Genomic DNA, 17,260 nt, shown 5'->3' on the forward strand with positions numbered 1-17,260 from the left:
CCTGGACATGCTCCTGATGAGGTGGCGGATGGTCTCCTGAGGGATCTCCTCCCGCACCTGGACTAAAGCATCCGCCAACTCCTGGACAGTCTGTGGTGCAACGTGGCGTTGGTGGATGGAGCGAGACATGATGTCCCAGATGTGCTCAATTGGATTCAGGTCTGGGGAACGGGCGGGCCAGTCCATAGCATCAATGCCTTAGTCTTGCAGGAACTATTGACACACTCCAGCCACATGAAGTCTAGCATTGTCTTGCATTAGGAGGAACCCAGGGCCAACCGCACCAGCATATGGTCTCACAAGGGGTCTGAGGATCTCATCTCGGTACCTAATGGCAGTCAGGCTACCTCTGACGAGCACATGGAGGGCTGTGCGGCCCCCCAAAGAAATGCCACCCCACACCATTACTGACCCACTGCCAAACCAGTCATGCTGGAGGATGTTGCAGGCAGCAGAACGTTCTCCTTGGCGTCTCCAGACTCTGTCACGACTTCTCCCGGGGAGGAGAATACAATGTAGGCAAGTATGCCTAATAGCCAAGAATCTGTGTTGACTGACCACGCCCCCTCTGGAGGCCGACCACACCCCTAAGCCTGGGCCCCTACCACTGCATTACCCCAGTGGGCCCTTCATACCCCAGTTCGACATGGTCTATCATTCATTGGGGCTCCTGTACACTAACCCACAAGCATGTGTTACTCTATCATTCATTGGGGATCCCTCGTACACTGACAAGCAGCTTTTACTGTATCATTTAATTAATGTGCTATTAATGTTGTAGTTTATGGTCAGGATGGAGAGCTGCATGCTTTAAACTGGTGAGAAAGATTAGGGGGCATATGCATCAACACTTGGAGAGAGATAAAGTAGCAGCCAATCAGCTCATAACTGTCACTTTACAGGCTGTTTGAAAAATGACAGGAACAGATTGGTTGGTACTTTATCTCTGTCCACTTTCTTCCTCTCCAAGCGTTGATACACATGCGCCTAGAATAGCAATCATTGTAGCTATGACTCTTTCACAAACCCCAGAAACAAAGACTATTTTAGAGCAAATTATTTAGCACCAAAATATTCTACAGAATCTATTTAGCACACTTGGATAATTCTAAATAGCTATTTAAAGTTTCAATATATTTAATCAACAATTTAGTGTTCAGGCCGCAAATTAGACACAACATTATTGGTCACCCCCTGCCCCCTTTATGCTGGGGCCTCCAAACTTCCAAGGCAGCACTAATCTCAGCCCCCAGCCTCCACCACTGTCATTTATTGACCATTGCCCACCCTCCCTCACTACTTGCAAAATAAAAATATTAGGTGTCAAAAAAAAAAATCATCTGCCTTATCTGTCCAGCAGCCTAGCAGGGGTCTCATGCAAGTGAGCATGTTGTGCAGCCCCACCAGCAAGTGTCATCCCTAGGCACGTGCCTCACATGCCTAGTGTGAAATCCGCTCTGCAAATCAATGTACTGTACAGTGTCATCTTCAGCTGTGGCTGGTGCCCCTGGGCTGCAGCACTGTCCAAAGAGTGCAGGGTGGAGCTGGACAGGACATATGAACACTTCACCGGGAATCAGCAGCCGCCCAAATCTAACTCTCTCTGCACATGTTACATCTGCCCCCCCCTGCAGTGCACTTGGTTTTGCTGCTAACAAATTTGCTGCTGCGATCAGAATTGTTTGATTTTAAATACATCCAAAACAAAGGAAATGGTTGTTGATTTTAGACGGGGTAGCAATAGACCATTATTACCTGTATTCTTGGATGGATAGCCGATTGAGGAGGTGGCTTTTAGACATGTACATTTCAAATGATCTAACTTGGTCCTTGAATAGTATCTTTCTGATTAAGAAGGCGCAGCAGCACCTTTTCTTTTTGAGGAGACTTAGATCTGTCTGTTTGAGTACGAGTACCTTAGGTTCTATCGTAGTATTATAGAGAGTGTTTTGACATTCGGAATGATAGTGTGGTTTGGAAATTGCACTGTAGCAGAACGTATTGCTTTTTGAACGTGTGGTCAAAACTGCTGGTAGGATCATTGGGGTGTCCCTGCCATGTATGAAGGATTTTTATACTAGAAGTGTATTAAGGAAAGCTAGGTGTATACTTGTTGATGAGAGTCATCCAATTTGTTTGATCTTTGAAAGATTGCCATCCTTAAAACGGTTTAGGAGTGTTCGTGCCCATACAAATCGTATGTCAAACAGCTTCTTTCCAACTGCTGTTCGGTTGTTAAACGATCACCAGGTTCTGTGCTAATGCTTTAGAAATGTGGTATAGTTTTACTGTTTATCTTATTGCACTGAATGCTCATATTGTATTTCATTGACATCTCGTTGCTGTTTTGTTAGTGACTAATAAAGTATATTATTTATTATTATTGTCTGAATTAGGCCCATGGCGCAATCCAGGATATCATGGATTGCAAACTTCGAAGTTTGGAAAATGTCAAGTTACAACAACTGTTCAAAAAGAATATCTGTATTTATGTCATGCTCTGGGATACTATTATCACATTGCGCATTGTGCATACAGCTTTATCCTCATATTTGAAATATTTTTTAGACTATAAGACTTCAGGCAGACAGGTGAGATAATTGCCGAGCCAGCAATATAGATAAACTCACCAGGGCATGATAAAAGAAATCCTGAAAACATGAAATTGAATTAATGATGCTCACCTATGTCTGGTAATGTATATATGGGGGTGGGGAGAAGGGGGTTGTGCTGGTGAGTTGTAGGTGGGGAGTATATGGTAGGTAAGTGGGTTTAGTGTCGGACTGGGGCATGAAGGGCGCACAGGGGGGCTCATGTTTAGGAGTGTGGCCAGACTCTAGTTGGGGTGCATGGGCTAAGCCCTTGATAAATATGTATATGCTAAATATTGGTAGTGCATGCATGATAATGCATACCTCCCAAATGTCCCGATTTCAGCGGGACAGTCCGGCTAATTGGACAGTGTCCCGCGGGCGAGGTGGCAGTTGGGAGAGGTAGTGATCACTGCTGCTCTGCTTTGCAAAGCAGCCGGTGATCACACAAGGAGGAGAGCCGGGGAGGAGCACAAGGAGGAGAGCAGGGGGCTGTCCAGCAGCTCATGGAGCGCTGGACAGTGGACACGCCCTAAAATGACAAAACCGGGGGTCGTCACAATAGGCCACGCCCCTTGCTGAGATGCCCCGCCCCTCTACTCAAAGCTCCCCCCTTTCCGACTGCGGTCGCGCCTCTAGCACGGTGTGTCCCTCTTCCAAAGGGACAAAAGTTGGGAGGTATGATAATGTACCAGATAAATACCAGAAATGTACTGTAAAAAATACACCATAGCCCTGTGCAATGTAATGTAACTTATGTATAATTCAAGTGCACAGTCTGGAACCTGATCCCTAGAGAAAGAGGTGGGGGGCCCAGGCAGTTATGCCTACCGGGGAAGTTTCCCCTCTGGACCACTCCAACCCTGTATCTATTACATACTAGAACATGTGTGTCTGCAATGGCAGCTGTAGAACTTGAGACAGTCAGTACTGTAGTAGCAGTTCTGAACACAGATGTCAGGTAGTGAAGGAGACTATATGCAGGGGGATTTGTATAGCAGACTGTAGTTGAATGTACAGGTATTGCTGCAGGTGGCAGACCACACACTCGTGTAAGATGAGTGCTGATTACAACAGGGAGAGCAGATGATAATTCCTTGCTGCCGAATGGTGAGCACTGAGCAGATGCTGGAGCTTAGGAACTGGGAACTGCTTCTGACAGAGGAGACCTAGGGGTAAATGTATTATAGCGGCACAAATCGTGCCGCTATAACACTTCCTGCTTTGCCTCATTACCGAGGCGAAGCAGGAAGGGACATCAACAAGATGTACTAACATCTTGACTGCCGGAGCTGGGGAGTAAAATCTCCCACCTCTGGCGATGTTCCCGAGCACACAGCGCTTCAGCTCAGTGCTGAAGTGCTGCGTCTCCCTGTACCGGACGGCTCCAGTGCGCCTGTACGGGATCTTGCTACTCACGCGAGATCCCCAGCGCAGTCAATAGCCAGCACCCACCACAGCCAGGGACAGCTCTGTCCGTGCTGTGGTCTATGGGCATCGCCACCTACAGCTGTCGGAACGGACAGCGATGCTGGCCGTTCATACATTGCCCTCACATATTGGCATGCTATCATCCCTGTCACTGTGTACTCTCCTCAGCCTTCTTACATGGGGGAGAAGCGGTATAGCGCACATAACGTGCGCTCATACCGCTTCTCCCCCATACCACCCATTCTTACATTTACCCCATAAAAGACTAGTTATACTGACAATGGACAGGTGGCAGAGAGCAGTTTAAATAGGGAGCTCTAGCACAGGATTGGATGTAAAAGTTATGTGTAGTGTAGAGATGCTGTGAATGTCTGAATCGATCTCAGCTGACTTCAGGCAAGATAGCTGCACCCATGCTGCGCTGGACTGCAGGTATAGGGGAATCCTGAGATGACTGGCCAGCAGACATGTACTAGCCAGTAAATTGGCAGCACCTGGTATGGTGAGAGGGTCTAAGTGGTCTGTTTGTGACAGCTACATACTCCCTGCTCCTGCAATCTGCAGTGCTCTGGAACTTGCTTATATATAAGCTGCACTAAAAAGTAAAAAAAAAAAGTATAATAAATAAAGAGGAGAGCATGTGGCTCCAGTGTAGTTCAGAGGCAATCCTTTGCATTGCATTGCTAAGTACTAGGTGGGCCACATAACGTTACAGAGGGATAACAGGAAACAGGCCAGACCCTAATAACTAATGGGACGGCCACAATAGGACATGGGGTATATTTTGCCTATTTCGGGCTTAGCCACATAGACATACAGTATGCAGTAGCACAGAAATAGATGAATGATATTGCATAACAGCAGTTTTGTAAATAATCTTTATTGTCGGAGTTCCTCTTTCAGGTTTCTTTCTCACTCTGTGTGTCTACCCTTTTCTGAGCGGCGTCAGTCAGCAGCACTACAGCTACTTCAGTAAAGGTAGGACAGTGAAATATGACATAACTGCAGCACTCCAGGGAAAAGTCATTACTATTTAATAACCTCCTATAGCTGCAGCTCATGATGAAGCTATATGGTGCTGTCCCGTGTCCCCAATATAATAATAATAATTATTATTATTATCCTTTATTTATATGGCGCCACAAGGGATCCGCAGCGCCCATTACACGGTACATAATAAAATGAGCAAATAAGAAAACCGCACTTACAGTACAGGACAAAATAGGACAGGTATAGAAAACCCAGGGTTAGGTGCCATCAAACGGAGTATATAAGATAGTGTACCATTACACATCACCTACCACTATGCCACTTGTGCTATATAGATAAAGGTGCATCATGTAAACTGAGCATTTGGGGTAATCCTCCATTGCCCAGAAATCTCCCTCTCCCAAACTCCCAAATCACTTGAATAACAGGTACATAATTCTATCACAGTTCAAGCCTTGATGCAGCAATGTCACACGCATGCTTATTTACCTCAGAAGACTAGCCTATCGCAATGCCCTCGAGCTAAGCCTTCTCACTATTACATACAGTATACACACGCTCTGTATGTACAGTGTGGCTCTTGGGTATAAAGGCCATGAATTGCTGGTGCACTACAGGAACCAGCAAGTCTAGCTGGTATATGTTGAGCCCTAATTATTTAGGCTAAGCATTGCACTTTTTTCCCATAGGTTAGAAGGCAGGTGTGGCAGCCGTTATTGATAGAACAAATACCTGTAAATAAAACTATCTACTGTATATGGTTGAGGACAATTCTTTCCACTTATCTATATCTGAGGTAGTGATGTGCACCGGACATTTTTCGGGTTTTGTGTTTTGGTTTTGGATTCGGTTCCGCGGCCGTGTTTTGGATTCGGACGCGTTTTGGCAAAACCTCCCTGAAAAATTTTTGTCGGATTTGGGTGTGTTTTGGATTCGGGTGTTTTTTTACAAAAAACCCTCAAAAACAGCTTAAATCATAGAATTTGGGGGTCATTTTGATCCCATAGTATTATTAACCTCAATAACCATAATTTCCTCTCATTTTCAGTCTATTCTGAACACCTCACACCTCACAATATTATTTTTAATCCTAAAATTTCCACCGAGGTCACTGTGTGACTAAGCTAAGCGACCCAAGTGGCCGACACAAACACCTGGCCCATCTAGGAGTGGCACTGCAGTGTCAGACAGGATGGCAGATTAAAAAAATAGTCCCCAAACAGCACATGATGCAAAGAAAAAAAGAGGTGCACCAAGGTCGCTGGATGGCTAAGCTAAGCGACCCAAGTGGCCGACACAAACACCTGGCCCATCTAGGAGTGGCACTGCAGTGTCAGACAGGATGGCACTTCAAAAAAATAGTCCCCAAACAGCACATGATGCAAAGAAAAAAGAGGTGCAATGAGGTAGCTGTGTGACTAAGCTAAGCGACCCAAGTGGCCGACACAAACACCTGGCCCATCTAGGAGTGGCACTGCAGTTTTCTAGCGAGAGGATGAGTGCTTCCATTCTCATGTGAATCTGAACCACTAGCCATGAACATAGGCCAGGGCCTAAGCCGTTCCTTGTCACTCCGTGTCGTAAATGGCATATTGGCAAGTTTACGCTTCTCCTCAGACGCTTTTAATTTTGATTTTTGGGTCATTTTACTGAACTTTAGTGTTTTGGATTTTACATGCTCTCTACTATGACATTGGGCATCAGCCTTGGCAGACGACGTTGATGGCATTTCATCGTCTCGGCCATGACTAATGGCAGCAGCTTCAGCACGAGGTGGAAGTGGATCTTGATCTTTCCCTATTTTACCCTCCACATTTTTGTTCTCCATTTTTTAATGTGTGGAATTATATGCCAGTATCAATAGCAATGGCCTACTACTATATATACTGTGCAAAACTGAAATGCACCACAGGTATGGATGGCTAGTATACTTGACGACACAGAGGTAGGTAGAGCAGTGGCCTACTGTACCGTACTGCTATATATTATATACTGGTGGTCAGCAAACTGTGCAAAACTGAAATGCACCACAGGTATGGATGGATAGTATACTTGACGACACAGAGGTAGGTAGAGCATACTCCTATATATTATATACTGGTGGTCAGCAAAATAATGCACTGTACTCATACTTTTATACTACAATGCAGCACAGATATGGAGCCTTTTTCAGGCAGACAACGTATAATACTGGTGGTCACTGGTCAGCAAAACTCTACACTGTACTCCTCCTATATAATACTGCTGGTCCCCAGTCCCCACAATACAGCAGTGTGAGTATAGATATATGCAGCACACTGAGCACAGATATGGAGCGTTTTTCAGGCAGAGAACGTATAATACTGGTGGTCACTGGTCAGCAAAACTCTGCACTGTACTCCTCCTATATAATACTGCTGGTCCCCAGTCCCCACAATAAAGCAGTGTGAGCACAGATATATGCAGCACACTGAGCACAGATATGGAGCGTTTTTCAGGCAGAGAACGTATAATACTGGTGGTCACTGGTCAGCAAAACTCTGCACTGTACTCCTCCTATAATACTGCTGGTCCCCAGAATAAAGATATTTGCAGCCCCCTGAAACAAAGTGAGAGGACGCCAGCCACGTCCTCTCACTATCATTTCCAATGCACAAGTGAAAAATGGCGGCGACGCGCGGCTCCTTATATAGAATCCGAATCTCGCGAGAATCCGACAGCGGGATGATGATGTTCGGGCGCGCTCAGGTTAACCGAGCAAGGCGGGAGGATCCGAGTCTGCCTCGGACCCATGTAAAATGGGTGAAGTTCGGGGGGGTTCGGATTCCGAGGAACCGAACCCGCTCATCACTAATCTGAGGGCAGTTTAGACTTGCTGCAGCCATGTTTTGCCCTCCCCACAACCTGCAACTAGCTATTCTGTATTTTCTGACCACCTCTCAGCATCCTTGTCGCCACTTGTCTCATACTGTGACAGTGATCCCCACCAAAGTGTAAATGTATCAAGCAATGATAACCCCTTCCTGGGAAAAAAAGCTGCATAACAAAATCTCAGTTACGCTTTTTACTACGTGTAAATGGAGTCACGATGTGGTCAGTGAACACACTCCTCAGGACAGTGGCAGATTGTATAGGAGACTCCTGGACATCATACACTTCTGCAGTGGCCGGGACCACAATGCAATTCACTGTGAACTACATCATCACTGAGCTGACCCCTGCAACAAAATTCTGTAATACACAGCCCCACACTCTACGCATTTCTCCCAGTGCCGTAACTACGTGTGTGCCAGTTGTGCCTGGCACATAGCACAGTTGCCCTGAGGGAGCAACGGCCCCCATTCCCTAAAGTCAGCCGCTTGTAATGAGTCAAATTGACTCATTACAAGCCGCCTGTGCCAGAGGAGGAGAGGAGCAGCGGAGAAGGAAGAGGAGGGAGGGGGAGCCGCAGCAGCGCTATGTAATTGGTGGCGGCACCGCTGCAGCAATCCCTCTCCTTCCACATAGGCTGGCTGCCGTGAATGCTGGGATGCGCTTCCCTCATAACAGCATTCACAGCGGCAGCAGCCAACCAATGCAGAAGGAGAGGGACTGCTGCAGCGGCACCGCCGGCAATTATAGTGCGCTGCTGTGGCTCCCTCCACCCCCACACCCCTTCTCTTTCTTCTCGCCTGCTCCCAGAGCTGCAAGCACCGAGGAGCCTGACTGCCTGAGCCAGCGGAGAGATGGTAAGTATAATCTATTCTGTCTATCTATCTATCTATCTATCTATCTATCTACCGAATGTGTAAAAGGGGGACGCTGTCTGCCGTAATGTGTAAAAAAGGGACGCTGTCTGCCATAATGTGTAAAAAGGGGACACTATCTGCCGTAATGTGTAAAAAGGCGAACACAGTCTGCCGTAATGTGTAAAATTGGGGACGCTGTCTGCCGTAGCGTGTAAAAAGAGGACTCTGTCTGCCATAATGTGTAAAAAGGGGGACGCAGTCTCTCGTAATGTGTAAGAAGGGGGACGCTGTCTGCAGTAATGTGTAACTAGGGGACGCAGTCTGCCGTAATGTGTAAAAACGGGACACAGTCTGCCGTAATGTGTAAAAAGGGGACACAGTCTGCCGTAATGTGTAAAAAGGGGACGCTGTCTGCCGTAATGTGTAAAAAGGGGACGGTGTCTGCCGTAATGTGTAAAAAGGGGGATGCTGTCTGCCGTAATGTGTAAAAAGGGGGACGCTGTCTGCCGTAATGTGTAAAAAGGGGAAGCTGTCTGCCGTAATGTGTAAAAAGGGGCAGCTGTCTGCCGTAATGTGTAAAAGGAGCTCTACCTGGTGTAGTGGCACTACTGTGCGGCGTCATTTGAATAATAGAGACTACTATAATATGTAATATGAATTGGTATTATTTTGTGGCTACACCCCTTCCCCATAAAGCCACGCCCCTACACTTTTTGCACATGCCTGCGGCGCACACTGTCCCTTTTTTACATAGAGGGCAAAGAAAAGAAATTAATAAATGCCTGAGCTATGAAATAAAATCACCAGTCTATGCCAGCATTCACAGACAGACAGTCACAAGCTGTGACTGGTTCTTTAAAAATAGTCAGAGATCGCCCGGCACCTCCAGCAATCTCGAACACTATTACATCTCACCATATATGAATAAACAATGGGCAACACAGTAGAACAGTAGTTAGCATTGCTACCTTACAGTGTTGGGATAATGAGTACAGTTAAGGATTGGTTTCCATCTATGTGAAGTTTGTATATGTTTTCTCCAGGTTCTCCAGGTGTTATGCGTGCAGTCTTGAAAAAAAAAAGATGTGTATAGCTGCTTACCACAATGTGCCCTAGTGTGTGTTTGTATGTTAGGGACTTTAGATTGTAAGCTCAAATGGGGCAGGCACAGATATGAATGATAAATATTCTCTGTAGAATGCTGTATAAAATTATGCAATTATATAAATAAATGTTAATAGTCATCAAGTTAATTTACAAAATAAGTATGTGCTGGAGGTTTATTGTAGAAAGTGTTGTTTGCTGTTGTGTTTTTTTGCTTTGTTCCTAAATCGAGCATTTGGAAAACCCCTCTAGAAACCCTATAGGTATTTACTAAATAGTTCAGTAGTATAAACTGCTATAATTATGGAAGCATTGGAGAAAACGGAGTTCTCAATGATTAATCCTAGGCATGTAGTGAAGAGGGATAATGGGCTTTTTGTCGTCTTTCCCCCCCGCAATGTGGTGCTTTTAGCCCTCAGAATGAATCATTGTACAGAAAAAGCCAGTTGTCACACAACCTATATGTTCATGAGTACGGTGGGGCTGGGGCAAGTGGAGACAAAACAATAGCACAAAAAAGGAATCATTCACAAGATTTACATTGCATGGGTACATCTCACATCAAGTCAGTGCCATCTTTCACCCATAATTCCGCAGGAATATTGCATGTTGGATATAATACATCAACCATATTGAGTATACAAAACGTATTTTATTCCACAAAGGGCAAACACGGTATGATACCAAACTAATCCAGATAAACGTATTCAGTAAAGTGATAAAATACATTTACGTATGCCTTATGACCTGTTACCGGGCTTAAGAGAAGAAAAGTAAAACAAGAATACTTACATCATCCCATTTTATAAAGCGTTCCCCCTTAGACAGGTAAGCTTTGATCTCTGGGGGACTTAGAACAGGCGTTAACATGGACATCCTGTGCTGTGAATGTTCCTTTCTGGCTTGTCACATTATGTATCCTGAAGCATGTGAATCTCCAGCCATAGCTTTCAGACTTCCTTATTTTATAGCCAAGAGACACTACAACCAAATCATCCAGGATCCCACAATCTGCATTGTAAATAAGCAGGTTGTGAAAAGTCCACCTCCCAGTCCAGCAGTGTCTAAACAGGTTGGAGAGAGACTGCCGACAAATAATTTGCTAGCAAGTATCTGTAAGCATGTCTTGCCAGAGAACTTCCTTTTTTCTTTTAAATTCATGTTTCCGGAGAGCTCCATTAGCTTATCTTGACAGTATTTCACCACTGCACTGTTACCTATTGAGAAACTGCAAGGCTGGTTGTGGAAAGTAAAGTCAAATCAAGAATTGTGGTATACAATGCAGGTGGCGCAGCCTGATTGTCAGGCAGAGGCGGTTGCTGGGCGGGGGGGGCGGATCGTTGGCGTTTAGCCGCTGTTTCGTGGACGCGGTCCGGCCAACGCAGGCGTGGCCGGACTGAACGGGGGGGGGGCGGGCCGCAGCGGCTGCATGACGTCACATGCAGCCGCTGCGGGCCGGGGAGCGATGAGTAGCTCCCGGCCAGCATGCTAAAGCTGTGCTGGTCGGGAGCTACTCTTGAAGTGCAAAGGCATCGCCGCTGTGCGATGCCTTTGCACTTCTGCGGGGGGGACGGCACTGACATGCGGGGCGGGCTAGCCCTGTGCAGGGCGTCCCCCCGCATGTCAGTGTGAATGATCGTAGCTGTGCTAAATTTAGCACAGCTACGATCATCTCGGAATAACCCCCATAACGCGTAGTCCTTCATAGTCAACCAGAAATGATCTATCATGTCATAGTCATGTAAACTAACAAAAGCAATATGTGAAGAGACAACCCCCCTTATGAGAAAATATAATCTATTCTACATGATCAGAGCTGGACAATGGACAGGTAATGCAAATACTTATTCTGTGTTGTAACTTAAGTAACCCTATAAAACTTTTATACTTTTGTGTACAACAGTGGTTCGCAAACTCGGTCCTCAGGACCCCACACAGTTCATGTTTTCCAGGTCACCTAGTATTCATTACTCACTGACCCATTTTAAAAGATCCACTGGTGGACCTAATTATTTCACTAGTGATTCTGTGAGGAGACCTGGAAAACATGCACTGTGTGGGGTCCTGAGGACTGACTTTGAGAACCGGTGGTGTAGTGTTGTGTAATACGGAGTAGGGCATGTAGGGCCCATCGGGGGAATGCAGCGGTATGGACCCATGTTTAAGGGGTGTGAGCAGCCTTCAGAAGCGATGTGGCCAGCCACCACAGCTGCTCGGCTATTTAGAACAGAGTCCATGGTCGGGGGCCCCTTTATACATATATGCATTAAATACTGATAGTGCGTGCATTATAATACACCAGATTGATAACAGCAATGCACTGTAGTGAATACACCATAGTCCCAGGAATGCTGTATAAAGTAACATGTATAATAATTAAGCAGATGATGATCCTGTCAATATATCTAAAATGAATGCACTGTACATGTGATAGAGCCCCCGATACTGACTTGCCAGTGTCTAAAACTCAATTAGAACTGCATTAGGTTTAGTAAGGGCAAAATACATGCCACCATAAAAGAAATTCATCTATCTACGCTGTTACCACTCAGAGCTTTTGTCACTATCTAATTCTAAGCTCTTATCCCTCAGCTTTGGCCCCCAGTGATGAACACTCCAACCGATGGCCGCATTGGCGTTGCAGGACCAAAACCATGGAGCAGTGTAGCAGCATTACTATATCGCACTGCTTCCAGCTCTTCACTAGGGCAGTCTCTTATCCGAGCACATCTCCTGGTGAGAGACAAATTGCAAATTTGTGTGGTTATTACGATTTGCAAATGTATGCCAAAAATATTTATCACATCGACATTAAAAATTCAGATTATGATAAACATGCCCTATATGAGAGATTGTTATAGATAACAAAATGAAATGTGACTTCCCCTTTTACATAACTCTGATTTCATGACAAGGAAGACGTTGAAGATTTTATTTGCTCTGAAGTTCCTTTTGTATTTACAAGGAAATGCTTTTATTTGCCCTTGCAAATGTCTTCCCTTTCTCTCAGATCAGAATAAGAAACTCCTCTTGTGCTGTACATAAGACCACGGTGACTGGTCACTTACTCTAAGGCCAAATTACATGTGTATAGGTCACTTCACTCACTTCAACTTTTCGCTCTTAATAAAACTGTGGTACCCAATAGCATTCAGCCATTGATGCATGGTATACAATCCACCACTAAAACAACCAAGCATCTCTGTGTATTAAATATAGTTACATCCCCATCTGTTAAGGGCCCCATACACTACTGCGACATGTCCATCTGATCGCTGGCGATCACCCCGGCAGGATACATCGTATGCTGTCCTTTTGCATACAATATACATACATATCTTGGGCGATCCCAGCCATGCCTGCGGGGTGCGACATATGATATCACGAGAGCAGCGTGTTCAATCTGGAGGATCCAGTCCGATGCTCACGGGAACGCAAATCGTATCGGATCAGATACACCTCCAAAATGCCAGATTTTACCCGATATATCGAGCCAAATACCCAAAATCGGATGAAATCGGGCATTATCGTTCTAGTAAATGGGGCCCAACAGTCAGAAAAGCGAGTAAAACTTTTTGGGAATGAATTGTATCTTTTTTAATTTGCTAAAGCTTTTGATATAGCTCAGACAGGTCCTTCAAATTATGGGATTTACAAGATGGTAAAATCATTGTATTTGGATGAGAGCCCGGTACAGTAAGCAGATACAGCCTGGAATTATTTTGGAAAACAAGAAAAAATGTTCTAGAAATACAATAAAGACAAATGCAACAGTAGGAAAAAGTAGCAAAAGCAATAATGTTCACCCATTGAACAGCATTATTTAGGGGTTTTTTTAAGAACTGTTCCTATTGCGCTCTTATTTTTGCAGTGCAATGCACCCTGCCAGGTTTATGGATGGTAAAATGCACCTGTTATTAATTGCAGTGCACACTGGGCCTAATTCAGACCTGATCGCTGGGGTGCGTTTTTTGCATTCCTGCGATCAGGTAGTTGCCGCCTACAGGGGAGGGTAAGTGCGCTCAAATGTGCAGGAGAGCTGCACAAACAGAAGTTTGTGCAGTCTCTGCACAGCCCAGGAATTACTCTTCCAGTGTGATGATTGGGGCCTGAGCTGACGTCAGAAACCTTCCCTCCAAACGCCTGGTCCATCCTGCGTTTCTCTGGACACTCCTTAAAAACGGTCAGTTGCCACCCTCAAATGGCCTCTTCCTGTCAGTCACCTTGCGATCGCCCGTGCGATCGTTTTTCTCGCACGATCCGTCGCTGCCTGGCGCTCCCTGACGCTGCAGACCGACGTGCCTGCACATTTCGGTGCATATGTATGCGCAGCTCAGACCTGATCGCAGGCTGTGCGAAAACGCAGCCTAGCGGTCAGGTCTGAATTAGGCCAACTGACCACCGGCTGTACCCGCTCCTCTCTGGCTGCCAGTTGCAGTGCTGACCTCTTGTTAAACTTCGGACAAGGAGGAGGTGACCTCTGGAGAATGGAGACAGCAGTGATTGTTTTTTTTTTTCTTGTGCAACCCTCTCTACTATCTAGTGAGAGACAAGAGGGCTATGTTTGCATCTTCCCCCGAAGGCAAATCCTGCTCACCCTCCCTCTCTCCCAACCCCCCCTGTTTATCTCCAGATCGCAGCGGAGACGGCAGTGCAGCAATGTCAGCACAGCATGGTGGCCTTTAAGGGTAGTCGACTGGTTGATCCGTACAGAGTGCTTCCGGTGACTTATCAAGGCGGAGCAAGCCTGATGCGGACCACCTATCCGGGATTCCGCCGGACAGCGGTGTCCAGAGAGGCTGCCTAATCCTGGACAGTTTGAATATACAGGATTCTCCTACAGCATAAGTCCTGCTCCTAGAGTGCCCTCTAGCAGCTGTTCTGGGTCACTGGGCAAGGCAGGAGCTGAGACTCCACTGTGGCTGGTTCTGCTGGCATTCACCGCCCCTTTGTGTGATTCTGTGCACACTGACTACACCCATGCCTCAACAGCTTCAGCAGCCCATGTTGCTGCAATGGTTGGTCTATGCACAGCCCCCATTAGGGTGTAAATCGCTTTCAAACAACCCTCCACACGTCTATCTGTCGGTTCCTTCAGAGAGGTGACGGTAGTTACTGGCAGAGCTGAGGAAACTACCATGCGTGCCACATGAGAATCTACAGGCGGAGGAGTTTCACAATCTTTACATAGCTCCGCATAGAGAGGATAGCGAGCCAACAGTCTCTTATGCGGTGTGAATTTTGTTCCCGGATTTTCCCAGGATTCCTGACGTATGTCAGCCAGGTATTGAGAATGAGGCAAAACTTGTTTAACCAATTTCTTACGTTTAAATCTGTCCAGATTTTTAAAGACAGCTGCAGGCTCAGGTTCATCAGAGACCTGAAGAATGAGCCTGATAGCCTCAATCAAATCAGGGACATCCACCAGTGACTTCCTTTCCCCACCAGAAGCATCAGAGTCAGTGTCCGTGGGGTCAGTATATGCACCATCCTCTTCGGAGGATGTGTCCGGGACAGCGGTGGATTGTGAGGATGTAGCAGCCTGTTTAGAAGACGCCTTAGTCTTAGGTGGGCGAGAGTGAGACTTATTTTTAGTAAGCGATCGGTTCAAGTGCTGTAACTGTGTTGAGATTTGATCAGCCCATGGCGGATTGACTGTAGGGACCATGAATTGCTGCACTGGCATAGGAGGTCCCACAGGGGGTGTGAGATTAGTTACCAGCATATTTAACAACGTGGAGAAAGTAGCCCAAGGTGGGTCATAAGTTGCCCCTGGTGCTACAGACCCACTGAGGGGTAAGGAACCCCCTGAACCTGAACTCTCTGCTGCCATGTTTTCCTCAAAAGTGACTGCAGCATCCCCACCTCGCAATGTGGGAGAAGCCCCAGATCCGTTGCCTCGTGTAGCTGACATAATGATAAGCACAATATCAGGCAACCTAGTAGAATCTTAGCAGCGATATACCTAGCAAGAACTCCCAGTGTAGTGAGACTTTCCTGTCAGCACAAACCGGGAATCCAAGAGATATATGGTGACTATAAATCACAAAGAAAAATACACAGCAAGTATATCTTGTGAAATACCTATATCAGCTAATAAACCTGACGCACTTAGCCCCCTCAGGTTACAGAATATAGGAGTAGCAAGCTGAGTGAAATACACAAGATGGCAGCCACGCAGCAGCTACAGGCACACACACATATATAGTCACAAGTGTACAATGCATAAATTATACTAAACCATAAAACTGCACTGGACTAGCAATACAAAGTAATACTCAGTATAGCTATACATAAATAGTAGATATAACAAAACACAGTAGGTACTGGATGCATATCACAGGGTGTTTGTACCCCACAACCCTGAATGTATGCACTTTTTCTTAACAAACACTGTCCCTTGACAGGTAGAATACTTAAGTGTCCTGTAAAATGCACAGTGCTGGCGAGCAGGCGGCTTTACAGAGGAGGATTTGCCCCAGCAGTCCCAGGAACAGCGCAGCTCCGTGTAATGGCGGCTGACAGGGAGTGAGGGAGAGATATGCAGCTCCAGGGTGGCAACATTTACCAAGATGGTGCCCTGGGGCTGGGGAAGAGGCTATAGGTTAGGCCCTATCCCCCTGCTGGCTTCCCCACTGGGCACTGCGGGCTATAACAAAAATGGGTTTTTATAGAGAGAAAAACCCCCACCTGTGCCCTGTGTCCCGATGGCTAGTGGAGCGGCTGCCCTTTACAGTGTCCACGGCCGTGCCGGATCACGATAACAGCGTGCCAAAGAGACCCCTTATCTCCCCTCGTACCTGCGGCCATCCGATCCGGGAGGGCAGCGGCGAGTGTGTGTGACTGACCAAGAAAGACACCGGAGCCTCCGCTGTAGTTACCTGGCAACCAGGGTGCGGGATTATACAGCGCCGCTGGGGGAGTGATGGAGCTGCAGCCGAGGATGTCAGACTGACATTCATTAAAGCTGCAGCCTTTGAAGTCTTCAAATTTCTTCTTTTCTTCTGAAATTAGCTTATAATATGGGCTGTAGGAGCAGCCCTCCTGTTGACTGCCTGCTTACTGCATGGCACCAACTTACAAACTGAGCTCCTGTGCACCGAGGCGGGGTTTTAGAGGAGGCGGCGCTGTGCATCTTGGGAACAGTCAAAGCTTTGAGCCTGTTGGTGCCTCGGATCAAGATCCTACTCTACACCCCGATGTTAATCCTTGTGGAGCCCAGTGTACCCCGCAGCAGAAAATAAAGTTTTAAAATAAATTGAAGAAATCTCTCGGAGCTCCAGAGTGTGCATCCTCTCACTTTTTCCTAAACTGCCTATGGGAGGGGACATAGAGGGGAGGAGCCAGCACACCCAGTGGAAGAAATTTAAAGTGCCCTGGGTTCTTTGGACCCAGTCTATACCCCAACATACTAATGTGTTCCCAATATCCCTTATG

General features: G+C 46.4%; 1 protein-coding gene across 1 annotated transcript in view; it reads right to left on the bottom strand.

Moving 5' to 3' along the window:
• The window catches only part of PLCB2 (phospholipase C beta 2), a 294,302-nt gene extending 283,385 nt beyond the window's left edge, over nt 1–10,917 (bottom strand). Inside the window, exon 1 of the mRNA XM_063947515.1 lies at nt 10,616–10,917. Coding sequence (XP_063803585.1) covers nt 10,616–10,699 — 84 coding nt within the window. The 5' untranslated portion in view covers nt 10,700–10,917. The remainder of the gene's footprint in view (nt 1–10,615) is intronic.
• Between the last annotated feature and the right edge of the window lie 6,343 nt (nt 10,918–17,260).

This window comes from Pseudophryne corroboree, chromosome 12, assembly GCF_028390025.1.
Source record: "Pseudophryne corroboree isolate aPseCor3 chromosome 12, aPseCor3.hap2, whole genome shotgun sequence".
Lineage (NCBI taxonomy): Eukaryota > Metazoa > Chordata > Amphibia > Anura > Myobatrachidae > Pseudophryne > Pseudophryne corroboree.